The 19,785-nt window shown below is 38.2% G+C and overlaps 2 protein-coding genes and 1 pseudogene across 2 annotated transcripts in view; all 3 read left to right on the forward strand.

Annotated features, from left to right (window-relative positions):
- The window catches only part of LOC129438979 (uncharacterized), a 177,884-nt pseudogene that overhangs the window by 123,362 nt on the left and 34,737 nt on the right, over nucleotides 1–19,785 (forward strand).
- Nucleotides 1–19,785, forward strand: part of LOC129437061 (uncharacterized) — a 234,893-nt gene that overhangs the window by 94,041 nt on the left and 121,067 nt on the right. The window lies entirely within an intron of this gene.
- Nucleotides 178–19,041, forward strand: LOC141361540 (uncharacterized). Its single transcript, XM_073863026.1, has 2 exons — nucleotides 178–557; nucleotides 15,484–19,041. Exons 1-2 carry the CDS (start codon nucleotides 284–286, stop codon nucleotides 16,815–16,817), a joined length of 1,608 nt encoding a protein of 535 aa, XP_073719127.1. The 5' UTR covers nucleotides 178–283; the 3' UTR covers nucleotides 16,818–19,041.

A 19,785-nucleotide genomic window follows, 5' to 3' on the forward strand; every position in this document is an offset into this window, starting at 1 on the left:
TTAAAGGCAGGGTACCTAATTTTTAAAAAATGCTCACGAACCCACCATCCAAAGTCACACCTGACCTCACTTGTTTTGCTAAATCCATTGTAAAGCACTGAGCGTCTTCTGTCTCCAGTACAGCAGGAGGCGCTGCAGCTCTTTAGTCCGCAGATAAACTGACTAAAGAAAGAAACAAAGAGCGTGCGTGTGATGTGTTTGTGTATTCTCAGTGTTTTTCTCTCTTGCGTGTTTCATTGAGTTTAAACAGAGTCTTGTCTCTGTGTATTTTAGTGTTAAGACGATGCGGGACACTACAGTGTGTGACAGTAAACAGAGCTTACAGGAGGATCAAACCTCCACAGAGTCTCTGGATTCTGTCTGTAACGCTGGAGAACAGCAGCAGATCCTGCAGACCAAACTGAAGATGTGTTCAGTTAAACTCATCGACTGCACGAACCTCATGATAAAGATTAAAACTGAACCGACAGAAATCAAAACTGAACCTACAGAAATCAAAACTGACCCCACAGAAGAGGAAGATCGCACTGAGGAAGACGATGATTTTATTCCATCAGGTATGTCTCCTTATTGTCGTGTTTTTTTTTTTTTACAGTTTTAACTGTCATGTGAGCACCTGTTTTGGGTTTTCAGTCACAAACTAACTAATCAAAAGACCCCCAAAATGTACATTTTAAAGGTGTTTAGGCTATATTTAATATCATCCACTAAGTCCTCTATATCGTGTTCAAGTCATTATTCATATTTTTTATAAAATACAATGTCATCTAAACAAAATATGTAATGCTTATGTATTTTTATATTTAAAATAATCTCCAGTTCATGTTGTCTGAACAATAAGCACTGTTTAACACATAATTTCACATAATAAAGTCTGATATTTACATTCAGGCATATCACAATATAGAGGTTAGAGGAACATTATCAGAACGTTAAGGCAATGTTAGCGGAATGTTTCTTTAATGTTCCACAAGGTTAGGGGAACGTTACCTAATCCCAGAGGGAACATTCTATTGACATCAAGAACTTTCCTGTGGAACCAGCAGGGAGCGTTAGGGTATCTGTTCTGGAAACGTTCTGGGAACCAAAAATTGTTAGCTGGGAGGTTTCTGTCTGTCCCATTGAATCTAGTTAGTTTCACAATGGAGGTGGGTGATATATCCTTTACACGATAATATCCGAATTGTTGTCTGGGTTATATGCAAAATTTGGATATCGAATATTTCATAATTTGTACAATCCGACCACCCAATCATGAAATTGCTGAAGGGAGTTAAAAAGAAAACAAATAACGCACACTATAACCTTCTAAACAATTATATGTAGCGATTTTAATGTAGGGGTTTGTTTGACTGTATTTTATGTTGGGTTTCTTTGTACAAAATCACGATCGTTCCTCAATTGCACGAGAGTAAGCTGCTACTAATTTGCAATACAACTACGGAGTTCTTACCTTTTATGACGTTTCTTAGGTCGAAGCAACAATCGAAAAACGTAAAGAGTAAAGCTGATGTACGATTAATAAAATAGCTGCTGGGCAAAATATGCGTTGTTTGCGGAAAACTGAAGTCTGACGTTAAAAAGTTTTTCTTAAATGTCTGTGGCATCCGCAAGTGGCGAGCTTCGTGATTGCATCATTAGAAAGTTGCGTTGTATAATGATGAGTCCAAAAGATGGAATACATTTTCCCAAGAGATCCACCGGAATAGCCTCCGAACATGAACAGGGCTTCTTTTAACTTCTAAAAAAAATTTTTTTTAGTTCAAACTAAAACATTTGTATTCATAAATTGGAACACATTTCTTTGAAGGATTGCAAAAATATCGAGGAAAAATAGAAATATTCATTTTCGCCAATATCTCCGACCCCTATTTCACAATTTTTTCCCCAAACAAGAATCAGGGTTTCCACGGGTCCTTGAAATCCTTGAAAGTTTGTGAATCTGAGGGCGAAAATTGGGTAGTTTATGAAAATATACATACATGGATACAGGTCATTGAAAGTGCTTGAATCTACTTTATGCAAAAAAATCTGAAAAAAATCCATATTATTCCTTGTGTAGTGTAGGATGATATCATGCAAATTCTAGACTTTTTATGTACACATGCAAAAATGTTTTGCTTTAAATGTTTATATCTTCTGTATGCAAATGTTGATTCATACAAAATGCTTTTTTGCATAGTTGTGTTTGACAAATGAAAACGTCTCTGGTTATGTATGTAACTGTTGTTCTCCGAGAAGGGAACAAGATGCTGCGTCTCCCTTGCCATTCTTCCTGCGTCCCTGTAATGCCGTCTTTGGCAATATTTCAGATAGTGATATACTTCCTTGCTCCTGCGTCACCCTTTCTTTGTCATTAAGCCTCACCATTGGTTGAATTTGATATACACATTCAGACGCACTTACCCCTGGAGGCGTCCCCAAAGTGTCACCCCAGTGACGCAGCGCGAGACTCTCGAAAGAGAACTGTAACAATGTATCTTTAAAGGTAACACAATGTAACCTTGCTCTCACTTGAAATGTGTCCCCACAATTCAGTGTTGGGTGTAACTAGTTACTAAGTAATTAGTTACTGTAATTTATTTTTTTTTTCCTTGAAAAAGTAAAGTAAGGGATTACTCTTATTTTTCTTGTAATGTAATTACAGTTACTTCTGATGTAACTAAATACTTTGTAGGTATTGTAGAGCAATTATGTATAATATAATACAATAGTGGATTTAACATGGTTTTAGTTTACAATTCTCACTATTAACTGATTGATTATTAGCATTAATATTAATGAGATGTTAGCTGTTTATTAATACTTAATAGCACATATTAATGCCTGATTCTGCAAAACCTTAGTTTACATCCTTAACCCTCCCCATTTCTACCAATACTTAAAATTAATAACTTCTTTATTATTAATAAGCAGTAGTTGGAGTATATTGAGGCAAAAGTAGTTAATAGTTAGTTAATAGAGAGAAATGGACCATTAAATGGGACAAGAATAATTGATGTACTTTTATATATTATTTATTTGGGCCATTTCAAGCCTATCCTTGTATCATCTACTGAATAGGATTTAGAAAGTAATAAGTAATTAAATTATTTTTGGAGAGAGTAATTTGTAAAGTAAGCTAATTACATGATTGAAGATGTAATTAGTAACTAGTAATTAATTACTTTTTTTGAGTAACTTACCCAACACTGCCCCACATTTAGTCCTTGAATTTGAGGGTATTGGAGACAGAAAGTCCTTGAAAGGTCCTTGAATTTGAAGTTAGCTAAGGTGTGGGAACCCTGAAGAATGAAAGATATCGCCAAAAAGGTCATTCAAAAATCAGTCGTTCAGTAATAATATTATGAAGCGACGAGAACACTTTGTGCGCAAAGAAAACAAAACAAATGATTTTGTTCAGCAATTTGTTCCCTTCCTTGGTTGTTCAGTGTGCGTTCACGACCAGACTTTGGCGCATGCTGATGACGTCACCTGCTGACCTAGTTGCTAATGTTTTTTGTATCCACTTTTTTTATTTAAGCCATAATGCAGGGCTCCAGGCTAACATTTAAGAGGAGTGGCACTGGCGCCACCAAATTGTACACCTGGTAGCCATGGGTCTTAATTTGGTGGCACCAGTCACTGGGTGGTGTAAAAACAAAAAATAAACACTTAAACTAAGTCCAACATTTTTTACTGCATTAATGAATACATTACAAATACAGAATAATTTTTTCATTATATACATTTTTATTTTCACTTTACGCTTAACATCAACTTTTTTCTTACTTTGTTTGTAAAAGCTTAAGGCTACATTAAAACACAGACCTGAGTTAAGAAATCACATTTTTGTGCTGTAATAACCAGTGAATCACAAGTGGGCGAGACTTAAGACAGGTGTAAACGATGTTCAAAATGTTTTGAGCTCGTCCACTTTCGACCTTTAGAGGTTTCAACCGGATTTAGAGGTTGTCGACTTAACACATAAGACTGGATTGTTTTTGTGGTTTGAACGCACATGTGTTCGAATGTCTTCAAACAGCCAAACGAGTTCGCCTTTTCTCCTCCCATTTATCTAATCTGAGACACTGATTATTTTCTGACTTCTAGCGCAAACACACAGTGTACAGGGCTATCTGTAGGCTTTCATTGATAAAACTAAAGCGGCTGATCTCCACGTCTTTCATTAGTTTCATTTTGCGAGCACGTAAAAGTTGTGCAATCTTATTTCATCAATTGTGCTTAAATATCAGAGAAAGCTCATAAATATTCATGTAAAAAACAATGTGCAGCATGTTTACTTACAACACAAGCAGCAAACTCTGACATTATATTAGTTTGTGGCAATTTAAACCATCAGTACTCCCGCTCGGTTTTAAATGACAGCAAAGAGACTCGCCCACAGTCTCCACAGACCACCTTTAATTCAATTCAATTCAATTGTATTTATATAGCACTTTTCACAATTGGTGATTGTTTCAAAGCAGGTTTACATTAAAGCAGTGAAAAGCACAGAAAATCGACAGCACAACATATTATACACAATAGCACGAGCAAGTGATAACATTATGTCATACATACCTTTCAATCACTCCTCTGCGCTTGACAATTAATAGCCCTATTCAGGGTTTTATTAGTCTAGTTTTGGAGTTTTGGCCTTGTATTGTGGTTTGTATGTGCACAAAGTAACGTTCTATTCTTTTTCCTTATATGTAGCCTTTTCTATTTTATACGTGACGTTTGTTTTTGAAAGTTTATGCCCGACTCATGGTTTGCTGCACATATGTAAACGAGTAAGGAGAGATTAAACATTTCTTAAGAATATCAATAACATTTTCCAACTTTTGAAGTGTTGATGAAAATGAGGATTTAGTTTATTTATTTATTAGGTTGTACAAACTAGCCATTGTGAGGTGAGTACCATTGCTAAAACAAATTATGTGAATGCCTTGTTAAAGAGAAAAGTTTTAAGTCTAGATTTAAAGGTATCTACTGTGTCTGATTCTCGGACAACGGTTGGTAAATCATTCCAGAGCTAAGGGGCTAAGTAGGAAAAGGATCTTCCACCTTTAGACTTTTGATATTTTATGGATTATTAAGACACCAGAATTTTGAGACCGCAGTGCACATGATGGATTGTATTCTGATAGTAATTCTCTAAGATATGAGGGTGCTAGGCCATTTAAGGCTTTGTAGGTGATTAGTGATAATTTAAATTGTATGCGCTATTTAACTGGTAACCAGTGTAAAGATGCCAGAATTGGACTTATGTGGTCATACTTCTTAGATTGAGTAAGCACTCTTGCACAAGCGTTTTGATCTACTGAAGCTTGATTACCTGATTTGCATGGCATCCTCCGAGTAAGGAGTTAATAATAGTCTATTCTAGAGGTCATAAAAGCGTGGATAAGCTTCTCAGCATCTGATGCAGACAGCATATGGCGTATTTTTGAGATATTTCTAAGATGGAAGAATGCTGTGTGGCAGAGATATGACTATCGAATGATAAATTGCTGTCGAACATTACGCCTAAGTTCTTAACCATGGAGGTTTGCACCACAGTGCAGCCATCTATGGGCAACTTGTAATCTGTCATATTATGTTTGAAGCGATTCGGTTCGAATCGATAATAAATATCTCTGTCTTATTGGAGTTTAGCATGAGAAAGTTATGTGCCATCCGGTCACTAACATCGCTAATGCAGTCTGTTAGCTTAGAAAACGTGTGTGTTTCGCTGGGATGTGAGGAGATGTAAAGCTGGGTATCATCCACATAGCAGTGAAAACTTATGTTATGTTTCCTGATAATGTCTCCTAGAGGTAACATATATAACAAGAACAGGATAGGACCTAAAACTGATCCCTGCGGTACAAACAGCTGTATGTCCGTGTATGTTTTAAAGATCGCTTTGCATCTGATCTCTATCAAAAGTCCTTCACAAAAATCGAATTATCTCAGCTTTTTGCTCAAAATTTGGTGTTTTTGATGAAACCTACACATATTTGAGAGGTGATAAAAACAGAACACATGAAGGTAGGATGAAACAGATTTTTTGTTTGAAAGCAGAGGGTCTGTTCTTTTATTTCATATATTGTATGTTTATATATTTAAAAAGGAGCATTTTCTGGAAGGCATTAAACTTTTGTGAAAATCATGAAAAATGCTGGCGGTGAACGAGTTAAGTAATTTTGTGGGAACGGGGTTTTATATGCAGGACGATGATTTGGAAGATGTGACTAGTTTAGAGAGCTCATCTGTTGTAGTAGGTTCAAATGAATCAAGATGTTTGTATGGTAATCTTGTGTTAAATGAATTATTGGGTAGAGTGGTGGCTGCTTGGGTAGCTACGATGTTTTCCCTAATAACCGTAATTTTGTTAGAAAATAAGTTCATGAAATCATTACTATTGTTTTGAAGTTTAATATTGGTTTCTGTTTGTGCTTTGTTTCTAGTCAGTTTCGCAACTGTGCTAAAGCAGAAACGAGGGTTATTATGATTCTCATTTATAAGCTTGCTGAGATGGGTAGATCTGGCGGTTTTAATAGCCTTTCTGTAGTGTTTAACACTCTTTTTCCATGCTGCAAACCATACCTCTAACTTTGTGCTTCTATAATTTCTTTCCATTTTTCTATCTGCCTTTTAAGGGCTGCGGTGTGATAGTTATGCCATGGAGCTGGCAGTTTTTCTTTGATTCTCTTTTTTCGAATGGGAGCAACGGCATCCAACGCGTTAGAACAGACATTGTTTAGGTTTTCTATTACAATATCTAGATCGTCACAGTTATCTGGTACATGTTTCATTTGGGACAGGTCTGGAAGAGTGCTAATAAAGCTATCTTTAGTGGTGGAAATTATTGTTCTGGCTAGTTGATAGCATGTTGTGGATTGAGTGATCATATCTAGAAGTACAGTGTATGACACAAGGTAATGACAAAAGGCATTTACTACACAGAGCCGTAGTCAGAAACTGCATCACTCCGAGGTGATATTTTGATGTCATTAATATTGAGTCTGAGTGACAGAATTAAGTCTAATTTGTGCTTACGAGTATGCGTTGGCCCTGTCACGTTTTGTCTAATATTGAGAGAATTTAGAACATCCATAAACGCACATCCTAATGCATTTTTTGGGTTATCCACATGAATATTAAAATCACCAACAACGATAAGAGCTTTATCTACAGTGACTACAAGCTCAGACAGGAAATCTGCTATTTCTTTAAGGAAATCTGCATGGTGGCCCGGAGGTCTATAGATTGTAGCTAAGGCAAAAGAGAGCTGTTTGTGGTTACGATAAGTTATTTCCATATTTAACAACATTAGTTAAAATGATTTAAATTTTAGTTCAGATTTTTGGTTTACTTTAACTTGTTTGACTCTGTGGACCCTGTATCGGGTCCAGAATTATCTTATTTTGACTTAATATAAAATATTCCTTTAATTTTTAATGGTCTGTCATGGACCCATACCACATATGAGATACTATTTGAAAGCTTAGACTCTCTACTTTCTGCAGATATGCATCACTTTGAGATATGTTTCACTGTAAGAAAGTTAGTTACACTTAATTTACACTATCCCCCCCCATATTTTTTAATATAATTTAATATTCACATATTTCATATTTTTCAAGTATGGCAAACATGGGCAAGTCTTATATCAAATGAAAGCTCTCACTCTCAGGAATAAGGAATGCAGTGTTATTTTTGTCCTATTATTATCACATATCCTACAATCGTCGAATGAATAATGATGCAAAAAATCGTCTTTTGTAAACATATGGGAAACTTGAGTGCCTCAGATAGCACAGATAGCCACAAATGATACACCATCTTTTCTCTTAGGTCCTACTCTAAAAAATGAGTCCATTCACAGCATTTTCTTTGGTTGTGTGCATGAATAATCCCTTGCTATTTATTATATGTGCAAAGCACAAAATTAATATTTATATGAAAAATGTATTTTCGCACACTTCAGTAAAATGAGAATAACTTTTGAATGCGACATGCTAAAGAGTTCATTCTTTTTTTGGGTGTTTACTGTCTGCCAGAACAACCAGACAACCAGAACTGTCTGCAGTCTGCTAGAGCACCCAGAACCAGAGTTATACACTATCAGAGACCATATTTACAACATAAAAAAATAAAATTTGGTGTTATCATATGAAAAACCACATAAATAACAATATTTGTCACAAACATCAGCTATTTATTTAACTTCAAAGGGTTTTCTGCAAAAATATATAAAGATAATGCAATTATTAAATTGTATGTGTTTAAGGAAGCACATCAAATGTTTTTTGGAAGTAATTTAACTCCATAAGCGTATTATTCCTCCCATCAGTTGGAGTAAAATAACTTTTGCATTTATTTTCCTCTGTAAGCTGGCAATTGCTGGAATCAAACAAAACTGTCTGCAGGTTTCGTTCCCACTCAGGGCCAGAGTTATACACTTTTAAATACAGACTTTAGAAAAAAAACATCAAAAAGCGCCTATTTAATTTTGTGTTTATTAGAGGACTGACAACACATACAACCATGTTGAGCACTTTTAACAGTGTTTTATGTAATTTCAGAGGGTTTTCTGTAAAATTATACCAAACTTTTGTATGTGCACCTCTGCCTGTGGGTATGAGAAGCTTTTGAAATTGGGTAGGCCAAATCCAGGTGAAAATCCCCAAAATAGCCTCAGAGTGTAAGAGGTTAAAAATTTTGTTGTATATTGTAGCTACACCACCCCCTCTCCCCTTTAATCGAGGTTCCAGGGAACTACACTAACCTTTTCCACTGGTGGGACTTGCGCTACCAACTTTTTCAGTTACTGGCGCAAAATATAATTTGGTCGCACATATTTTTTTCAAGTTATATTAAGGCGCTCTGGATAATAATAAACAATAATGAAACTGTATTGCATACAGATATGCTTTTTATTTTACTTGCCATCTTTTAAACCACATGCCGCCTTGTTTTCTTAAACGTAGCAGTGTTTCCCACGGATCTGAACTTTACTTGTGGTGGTAGCCGGTGAAAAGGGCAATCATTACCCACTGACAAATAATGGTCTACTATACATGTGACGTAGAACTAATAATGTGTGACACAACACAATACTTTGATTTATTGAAAATTAATATTAATTTCACATTATATTTCATTAATCTAACCACCCCAAACTTTCTTTGCCATTAACAAAGCTGACACTGTTTGTCAAAGCACCACGAAAACACTTACTGCACTGATATATGAAGCAATCACACCCCCTTTATCAAACTCAATATAACACAATACTATGTATAGTATATTAATAGACAGTGCAGGTCTATAGATTATAAATGTGACTGATGTTATGTAGTGCTGTGTTCAAAATATCGATACGACGATACATCATCATGGACGCCTGACGATGCGCGCATCGATACAGCACCTTCCATATCGATTCGGATGCACTTTTATAAGTAACGTGATGAATTGCTGTTGATCCGTGATTCATATGGAAAGAACGTGCGGAGTACGTAGAGTTAAAGGTAGCGGGGTAAACTTTCATTTTGCGTGTCTGTCTCGCTGGTGCATGTGTCTGCATAGTGAGCCGCGTACTCGCGCGCTCTCTCTCTCGCGCGCGCGCATTAAAGTCAATGAGTTCAGTATGAAAGCGCGGATATCTTAGCCTGTACTACTGCAAAGGGCTTTATTAGCCATGCTCTTATAAAACAGTAATAACGCATTTGAGAAGAAACACGACAAAGATTTGCATGTGAAAAGTGTATGTCTAGAGAAGAGATACAGATCTACTTCAAACTATAACTGTCACATTAATAGTCTGATTTCTATTAAATAGTATTAAGTCTGACTGCATGTTTATAGATATATTCATTGATGTAGAATTAGGGATGCACCGAAATGAAAATTCTTGGCCGAAACCGAAAAAAGGAAACCAAGGCCGAAAAACCGAAACACTGAAATATTATTATGCCAATTATTAGTACAATTGCATTTATGGCTATCACTGTGTACTAACTTTACTAGGGGTGTGTGACGAATAAAAAAAACTCACAGTTCGGATCACATTACAGTTTTTGAGGCACAGATCAGATTATTTTTCGATCAGCAAAAAGGTGGGAAAAATCTAATAAACAATAAAGAAATTGCAAACATTTATAAAAAAGAACAAAGTTGTACACTAATAAGGTCTGAATTTAGCATTTTAACACAACTGAAATGCTATTTTCACATATTATCTGTTCTGTTGTCAGACATATTGTGGCGTTTTCCCAGACAGGGATTAGACTAGTACTAGACTAAAATAAATATAAGAGCTGTCCAAACTGAAAACATCTTGCACTGACATATCTTTAAATATATCAGTGCCTTTAGTTTGTCCTCAAAATGCACACAAGTAATGTTTTTAGTAAGGCATGTTTGTTTAAACTAATTATATTTCCTAATTAAACTAAGGTCTAGTTCTGGCTAAGCTAATCTCTTTCCAGGAAACCACCCCAAAGACTAAAATAGTGACTAAACATGACCCAATAACCTTGTGTTTAATCCAACCAGCTGTTACTTTAACTACTAAGTTACAAAAAACTTGATTTATAAACGAGACATCGCGCAAATTACAAAATTGCCATTACACAGAGTTACTACAGAAGGCATGCGCGGGCATAGGAGAGAGAGAGCTCACGCACAAGCACATAGAGAACCAGTATGTGTGGGAAAACATTGCTAACCTTTCATGATAAACTCGAATCAGTCGTCTTCTCTGTCAGTAACATCTAACGTTTACGTGAAAATGCAAGTACACAGAGGAATCCGCATTGAAAACACATCCAACTTTTAATTCTTTCACTCAGTGTATGAGAGACGCTGTCTAGGGGCTTCACGCACAGAGAGAGAGAGCGCGCGTGCACAAGAGAGGCACCACCGAGCGCTCACAACAATAAATGAAGCCGTTTTAAATGAAAATAAAAATGTAAATGTTGCGACCATTGTTGATTTTGTGGCGCACACAAACAAATAAATGTATGGATAACACTGCCAGGAGCCGAAGCCGCCATTACGCGAGATTAATGTAAACAGCGTGACGCGTCGCGTAGTTGACATAATTGATGACGTTGACGCGTCGTTGCAGCACTTTTGAGCACGAAGGGGAGGGGTGGGAGACGACTGATCATCGTGAGTGAAACCCAAGCGCTAGCGCACAGATGAGAGGGGCACGGTTGACATTCATTTTCGGTTTACATTTTCGGCTGGATTTTTTATTTCGGCCCGAAACCGATAATGCCATTTTCGGCCGAAATTTTCGGCAACCGACATTTCGGTGCATCCCTATGTAGAATAATGAGAGACAAGGGTAAGGCACCATCTTTGTAAAACTGCTTTTAAAAAAAAACATAAGTTAAGTACTAACTCTGGGATTTTAAGTATTTCTAATAGCTAATAAATGAATGGCAAAAACACAACTGTTACCACACTGCTTATTCAATGTACAATAAACAAATAATAACAAAAATAATAGTAATAATGTTACTAAATTCTGAACAAAAATATAATTCAAAATAGCCTTGTATCGTGATGCGCATCGTATCGGGGCCCTTGTATCGGGATACGTATCGTATCGGGGAATTGTTGGCGATACACAGCCCTAATGTTATGACTGATGTTATAATGGTAATAATTTCTATTAGATAGGCACTTTTACTGCTTCTGCTCAATCTTTCTATTTCTCTCTTGCCGATTAAAAAAGCTTAATCCACTCATTATTTCAGATTTAAAGCAACACTATGTAGTTTCCATGTAAAAATGACTTACAGCTCCCCCATGTGGTTGAAAAGCGCAACAGTGCCTGGTATCAGACACTCTTCTGCAGGCAGGGGGAGGGGCGGGGCTGTGTTTCCTACCCTCCACCGCCACTTTCAGAGTGTGCTTGTAGCAGTTAGGAGGCTGCTCAGGTTGCAGCAACAGTACAATTTGTCCAGTTAAAAATTGTTCTATCACTGAAATAATTTTAGAGACATTATTTAAAAGTAAAAAAATTACATAGTGTTGCTTTAAAAGTCTACTTGCTGTCCCGGAAATGAAAATGCAGCACGTGGTCGTTACAAGAACCATCGCCATAGAAACCGGAGGCACGCTGAAACTGCACTCGAGCTTTAGCGCGGTAGCGCTCATGGCCGTTTTCCGATCGACTCGGGTTATAAACACAATATTAATCAGACTTGGGACCTAAAGTAATTAAACTAGGACCTAACCGGACCCGACAGACCATTTAAAATATAAACCCGGAACCATACGGGTCCCGCGTCATCAGTGAAGAAAGACCTCTGCTCAAGTTCAGAAACATGGATGACACTGCGCTTGCGTCGCGTCACACCCAATTCATTGAGAAACAGCTGAGCACGCAAACACACATTCATAGGGAGAGACACGACGTGCCTTCATGCAAAATGAAGCCAACGTGTTGAAGGCTCAGAGCACGTTATAAAACGTATTCTTAAAATCCACATTTCTGTTTTAATAAATGTTCATAGTAAATCATAGCATATTATCTAAAACATTAGGTAGCACATTTGCGACCCATTCAAGAGTAACTAAACCCTTAACCAACTTTTTTTAGTTAATGATCTGTAAGAATGATGCTTTATTAGTGCTGTTCATTGATTTTAGTAAGTTTTTTGACATTTGGATATAAAGTGTTTCAATACTACAATATATGGTGTAAAAACGTCTGAGTGCTGCCCTCTTCAGGTTGAACGGTGGCTACTGCAGTTGAATTTTCCTATTGGATGTTGGGTCCAAAAAGTAACTTGTGACGTAAGCAGGTTCAAGCTCACCACGCCCTTGTTACGATCTCACCACATGCTTGGTACGAGCTTAGTTCGTCCCCTCTATCTCAGTTGGGATCTGCCCACTTTTCTTGCATTTTTCAAATATTGCCAGTGGGTGGAGTCAGGCTCCGACCAGGGGTTTAGTTACGCTTTAAAAATTAGGGTCGCAACGGCAGTTCAAAAGGTCGCATATGCGACCATTTTGGTCGCAGTGTAGTTCCCTGGGTTCGTGTTTATAATAATAGTCTTGTGGGGTGGATTCATTTAAACTAATGTACTCGTCTACTTTAAGCCAGGTTTCTGTTAAACAGAGTGCATCTAAGTTTTGGTCAGTAATTATTTAATTGACAATAGGTTCTTTATTGGTAAGCGATCTAATGTTAAGAAGGCCCAATTTTAACATTTGAGGTTCATCTGTCAATGTATTGTTTTCAAATTTTATATTAATCAGATTTGTACCAGATGTGGCAAGCGGTGCTCTGTATTTATTTGCTCAGGGAACAGATACAGTTGAAATGTGTTGATATTCTGGTAAGATTGACTCGAAGTGCTGGGATATAAGTGATCTTGACATATCACGGCAGCTAACAGACGGACGGTTAAGCCGATCCGACTGTTTCCTGACCTGTACCCTGGATATTGGTCAGATTTATAGAGAGAATCGCATTTCCTTCCTGAGACGGATGGAGGCCATCTCTCTTTAGCAGGTCAGGTCTCCCCCGGAAATGCTTCCAATTGTCTATAAACCCTACGTTATGCTGAGGGCACCATTTTGACATCCAGTCGTGAAGAGACAATAATCTACTGTAAGTTTCATCCCCCCAGTAGGCGGGGAGGAGACCAGAGCATATTACATTGTCTGACATTGTTTTAGCAATTTCACATATCTCTTTAATATTAACTTTGGTGATCTCCGACTGGCGGAGTCTGGTGTCATTCGTGCCGGCGTGAATAAAAATTTTAGAAAACTTAGGCTTGGCATTAGCCAGCACTTTTAAGTTTTGATCTAATGTCTGGAGACCTGGCTCCCGGTATACAATCGACTATGGTGGCAGGTGCCTCAATGTTCGCGTTCCTAAGTATCGAATCTCCAATAACCAAGGCACTTTTAACAGATGTCTCAGTCGGTGTATTGCTTAGAATATCGAACCTGTTAGAAATTACCAGGGGGGTCTTGTGTGGGCACCGGGTACGACTGTGCCACCTGAAAGTCACCCAGTTAGTCGGCCGCCTTGACTCATATGCCGGAACCGAGCTATGTGTATTACGTTTAACACTAGGCGCACCTGAAACAGTGTTTGTAGCACTAGCGGTATTAGCGTTTGTAGCACTAGCGGTATTAGCGTTTGTAGCATTAGCGGTATTAGCGTTTGTAGCATTAGCGGTGTTGCTGTCATCAACTAGCATTTGGATGCGCGCTTCTAGTTCTGCAATCTTCTTCGTCATCCTTACTACTTCAATACACTTAGCACAAGTAAACCCCTCTGTGCTGTTGGAAGAAGCTAAACTGTACATGTGGCAAGTAATGCAGGTTACAATGACAAGCGGAGTCTTACCGCTTTCATGTTGGGTGATGGCATCTTTGGTCACCTGGACGCGGTCTGTGAAGCTACATCGCGAGGGAAGCTCGCTCGCAGCACCCCCCGATCGCCTGCGGACGTCTGTAGCAAGGGTGATGTGAGGCACGCTGATTCTGCGAAGGCCGGGCAGCAGCTCCTCCACGGCTTCCCGATTGCTTTAATTCTGGGCGATGGCGTCTCCGTTCCCTCGAGCGCGGTCCGTGAAGCTGCACCGCATAGGGTGTTCGCTTTTTGCACGCCTCGGTCGCTTGTGGACGTCTGGAGCCTGGGTAAACTGGGCGCTGTACGTCACGTAGGATCTGCGATAACCGGGTATCAACTGCTCCACAGCTTCCCGCTCAGGTGAGGACAGGTCTGAATAGCATACATCGGATGAGTCCGCCATTAGATCGGCAAATGGTAACTGACACTAGCGGGCTATGTGCTAACACTGGGTGTTTATTAGTGATAAATCGTTTCACGTGGTAGTACTGCTCAATAGTCGTCACGGTAAAGTATTCTTGAGATAAACTAATATGTTATATTATATAAATAGGAACAAGATAGTCAGAAAATAGGATTTTGGATGATGAACTCGACGGAGCTCTGATGCACGATGCTGGGATTGTCGGGGATTGTCGATGCTGCCACGTGCCCATGTCACGTCCGTTCGGCTTCTTCATTCTGATTGGTTAAAATGCATTCTAAGCCGTGATAAAATACCCCGGTAAGCCCACGGTTCAGACCGCATTACATAAGTATCACTGCGCCACTGTTGCTGCGTACTGATTTATGAAACTAAACACCACAGTCTTTAATCATATTTTCATTGTGTCTTTGCTGCATCTTTGTTGCTTGAGAAATGCGCTCTGTTGCAGCCACGCTTGAATCTGAGGAACTACTTTGTTTTGCGGAAGAGTAATATAATAAAACAAAGCAGCTGGATATGTTTACAAATGTTGGTTTATTTGATGTGCAATGACCCAGCTGTAATAATAACAGGACTGACACCTGTCTTCTGTCTTATGTGTGAATCTAGAAAAAGATACAGAATCTCAATTCTTCATCCTTCTTTGTGTAAATAAGAGTGAAAAGACAATTTAATTGTTTCATGTTTCTTTCAGATGTGAAGAGTGATTCATGTTTGGATATAGAAATAAAATCCTTAACATCAAAAGAGCGACTGACAGCACAAACTCTTTCCTGCATCACCTGTGGAAAGACATTCAGCTCACAGAGACATTTAGAGAGACATGAGAGAAAACACACTGAACAGAAACTCTTCTTCACCAGATCTGAGATCAGCTTTACTACCTTACAAGAGAAGAAACTTCATTCAGAAGACCACAGAGAGAAGAAGAAGAAGCAGTTTCACTGTGAGCAGTGTGGGAAGATTTTTGTCTCTTCCCATAATCTAAATGTTCACATGAGGATACATCGTGATGAAAAGCCTTTCAACTGCACTGAATGTGGAAATTACTTCAGAACCAAACAACATCTTAAAGTTCATCAGAGAGTTCACACTGGAGAAAAACCTTACGAGTGTCCTCACTGTGAGAAGAGATTTAGCCGTAAACGTGGTCTGAAGAGACACGTGCGTTCACACACCAATGAGAGACTCTATCAGTGCCGTGAATGTGACAAAACCTTTAGGGATTCCGGCTCTTTAAAAAAACACCAGAATACTCACATTAAAGAGAAACTCCATCAGTGTTCACACTGTGATAAATGTTACGGTCATAAATATCAGCTGATAGTCCATGAGAGAGTTCATACTGGAGAAAAACCTTATCACTGTAGTGTCTGTGGGAAGAGTTTTAGTCAAAAAACTACATTACTATGTCATAAGAGAATTCATACAGGTGAAAAACCTTACAAATGCTCTCAGTGTGACAAGATGTTTACTTGTTCAAGTAACTTAAAAAACCATGAAAGAGTTCATACTGGAGAGAAACCTCATCACTGTAGTGTCTGTGGTAAGAGTTTTAGTGTAAAGGCTACATTACTAAATCACAAGAGAATTCATGAAAAACCTTATAACTGCTCTCAGTGTGGCATGACCTTTGCTCAGTCAGATTACTTAAAATCCCACCAGGGTGTACATTCTGGAATGAAAAGTTATTACTGTAGTGTTTGTGGGAGGAGTTTTACTCGCCATGGCAGTTTAGTATTACACCAGAGACTTCATACAGGTGAAAAACCTTTCAAATGCTCTCAGTGCGACAAGATGTTTACTTGTTCAAGTAACTTAAGATACCATCAGAGAGTTCATACTGGAGAGAAACCTTATCACTGTAGTGTCTGTGGGAAGAGTTTTAGTCAAGGGTCTTCATTACTAAAGCACAAGAGAATTCATACAGGTGAAAAACCTTTCAAATGCTCTCAGTGTGACAAGACGTTTGCTCAGTCAAGTCACTTACAAGCCCATCAGAGAGTTCATATTGGTGAGAAACTTTAAAGCTGAATGTATACTAGGGGGGTCTGCATGACGTCATTTTTGTCATTAGGAGAAAATGACCGTACGCGTTCAACAGCGCATGTGTGAGAACATATTGAGACAGAACACCCCACTACAAACAATTAGGGCGCACTCACACTATCCAAACCGCGCTCGGGCACGTTTGACCCCCAAAGCCTGGTTTGTTTGACTAGTGTGATTGTTCTGTTCCGCGGATTGGTTAATGGCATTGCGGCTGGGTTGCAGAGGTGGGCGGACTCGGATCGATAAAAGTACAGTGTGGGTGCGTGCACCTGGGGGAGTATGGAGGGTTGACAATCGCGCTGGGGCATGGTTTGGTTTGGTTTGGATAATGTGAGTGCACCCTTACACAAAGGCAATAGAAAGCATTTGCACACACGCACTATTTTTTTTCTTCTTTTTTTTCACTTATTTCAAGAACAGAAAGCTGTGGAGCATTTTCGTCACCTTAATGTTTGACTCCTGGTCTTTGTTTTCTTCTTGTTTCTTCTAAACTTTGTTTGCCATGGTGGATCGTATATTTTTCTTCACCTATCCTGCATTTTTTCCGTTGCATAGTACCTCACGGTTTGGTGTCAGTTTACTTTTGGGAGCTTTTTCACTGAGTGAAGTACATAGTACCCGATACTTTTTTTAGGACCACCTCGGTTGGGGTTCCAAGCGACCTGAGCTGAGACCAAACGTGATGTGAAAACACTGTAGATCACTGATTGTTCTGAGAGAATCGTCACTATCAGTGTAATTGCTATAATGTAAAAGATTAGCTTTACCTTAGTGCTAGCTTGCGGTGTCTCGAGCAAACATGATGTCATCTGTGCTCTGCTATAAGTTCCCAAACTCACTTTAGCGATGAAAAACATCTACAGGTTGAGAATCAAGACGGTTACAGTGGTGTCGTGTAGAGCATAGATATGTATAAAGGCTAGATGGCTCAAGGCGGAGTCCCTAACGGCATCACCTGCCGGCCATCTTGCGACGGGGCGCTCGCTCACTCGTGGCATTGAGTTTGGTGGTGCAGGTGCTTTTAAGTGACCATAACTTGCTCAATTTTCTACCGATTTTCAAACGGTTTGGGTTTCTACAAACGTCATTAACGTGGCCATAATTCTGGATGCTTTAACATGTTTCATGAATTTATTTTTTATTTTTAGTATAGGTATGCAGTGTCATAGGTACATCTTTGACGTTTATAACAAACCAAACCGTTTGAAAATCGGTAAAAAATTAAGCAAGTTATGGTCATTTAAAAGTACCTGCATCATTAAAACTCAATGCTACGAGTGAGCGAGCGCCCTGTCGTAGGATGGCCGCCAAAATGCGGACGTTGCACTCCATTGGCCAGCAGCGCGGACGAGCCATCTAGCCTTTATACATATCTATGGTGTAGAGAGTAAAACCGGGGGTTTTGCCTTGCGACGTCAGAGTGTGCGCCGCTATCCACTGTGTTTGACGTCAAGATTGTGCGCCACGACTGCTTTGTTGATGATTCTGTGCAATGGCGGACGTATCTTGCTAATAATAACTGTGCCAACAGGGCTTCTAACATGTATACAGATAGATGCTCAGTTATCTCACTATATTGCGGAACACGATTTGAGTTATATCCCCGCCTGCTGGTGTGGCATGCTCTTGAGTCTAGAGTAGTCTTACGACTGGGTTTACCGCCCAGCTGGTGCAACTGGCCCCGAGGCTTTAGTTACCCTTTAATAGTAAAATAAGAACAAATAATCAAATGATGAGCAATATCGCATAAATTCAACAGAATAAACACATAAATAAAATAAAACTGAGCTGTTCAGGTTTTTCAGATTAATCTAACAGTTCTGTATTTTGGAGGTAAGGTGCCAAGCTGGAAAGAGTGTATGTGTCTGGGAGCAAACACACTGTTCAGAACTATATACAATAGTGTTAATTCATGTTGTTTTTCATATTTTATTTACACATTTATCATTTTTATCTCTTTTATAAACTATTTTTTATGTGTCAAACTTGTTTAGTTTATATTGTGTGCTGTGTGATTTTACATACTGTTTTCAAAGTTTTAATGTCATCATGGGACCACATTGTCATAAATTGTTCATTTAAGGTCACTGTTCAGATCATTTAGTAAATGCTTTGTTCATTTTTACAATGATTATGTCTCCTGACTTCTGCTATAGGCCTATTCTCTGTGCTGGTAAATTAAAGTTTACATAATTATTTAGTATTTTGTCAAGTCTTTTTATTCTTTCTAGGAAAGTTAAAGGACCTGTTATTGCATTGAGAGCATCTTGACCAGATACACAGTGTGATATGTTAGCACAATAGAAACTAACTGCAAGAGCTTGTAGAGAGGAGTAAAGACTGCTGAGAGGGACACCACTATATTTTGAGAATATTGTGCATATTTTTCAAGCATGTCAGAGTTTCACTGCACAGACATCATATATTGTATAACAGGTTTCTTTTACTTTATTATTAGTATTTTAATGACACAATCACAGTTGAATGTAATGTTGTAATAAAAACGGAAAAATTTCTTTTTAGGTATCTATACAGGTGAAAATAAAGGCTTTAAACTTCAACTTCACTTTTAATTTGCACATTCAAAAGAGAATAATTTAAAATATTTTAAGTTCCTTTAAAAATGTGTTTATTTTACGGGAGAAAAGGAAACTGTAGAATTCATATTCTTACAACAGAAGTTATATGATAAAAATAGAAAATAACAACCTAGGGATGATTTGGATGACCAGGGTTTTGCTATTTTTATATAAAAATATGGCAATCAAAACAGCTTTACTGCATGTTTATTTTTCATAAGGGAGGGTAAGTAAACTTGATTATGAATTTAGGTCATATATAATAAAGCTCCTGCCTATAAAATGTAGGTGCAGCAAATTTCTTATCGTAGGCTGTATGACTCATCTATGATTAACGGCTAGTTGTGTAAATTTTACATTTAAAG

Source organism: Misgurnus anguillicaudatus, chromosome 24 (assembly GCF_027580225.2).
Source record: "Misgurnus anguillicaudatus chromosome 24, ASM2758022v2, whole genome shotgun sequence".
Taxonomy (NCBI): domain Eukaryota; kingdom Metazoa; phylum Chordata; class Actinopteri; order Cypriniformes; family Cobitidae; genus Misgurnus; species Misgurnus anguillicaudatus.

Excerpts from the sequence above, each read along its gene's own strand:
- LOC141361540 (XM_073863026.1), top strand. The coding sequence starts at position 284 with ATGCGGGACACTACAGTGTGTGACAGTAAACAGAGCTTACAGGAGGAT. Across the intron at positions 558-15,483 it reads CGATGATTTTATTCCATCAG|ATGTGAAGAGTGATTCATGT; the intron begins GTATGTCTCCTT and ends TGTTTCTTTCAG.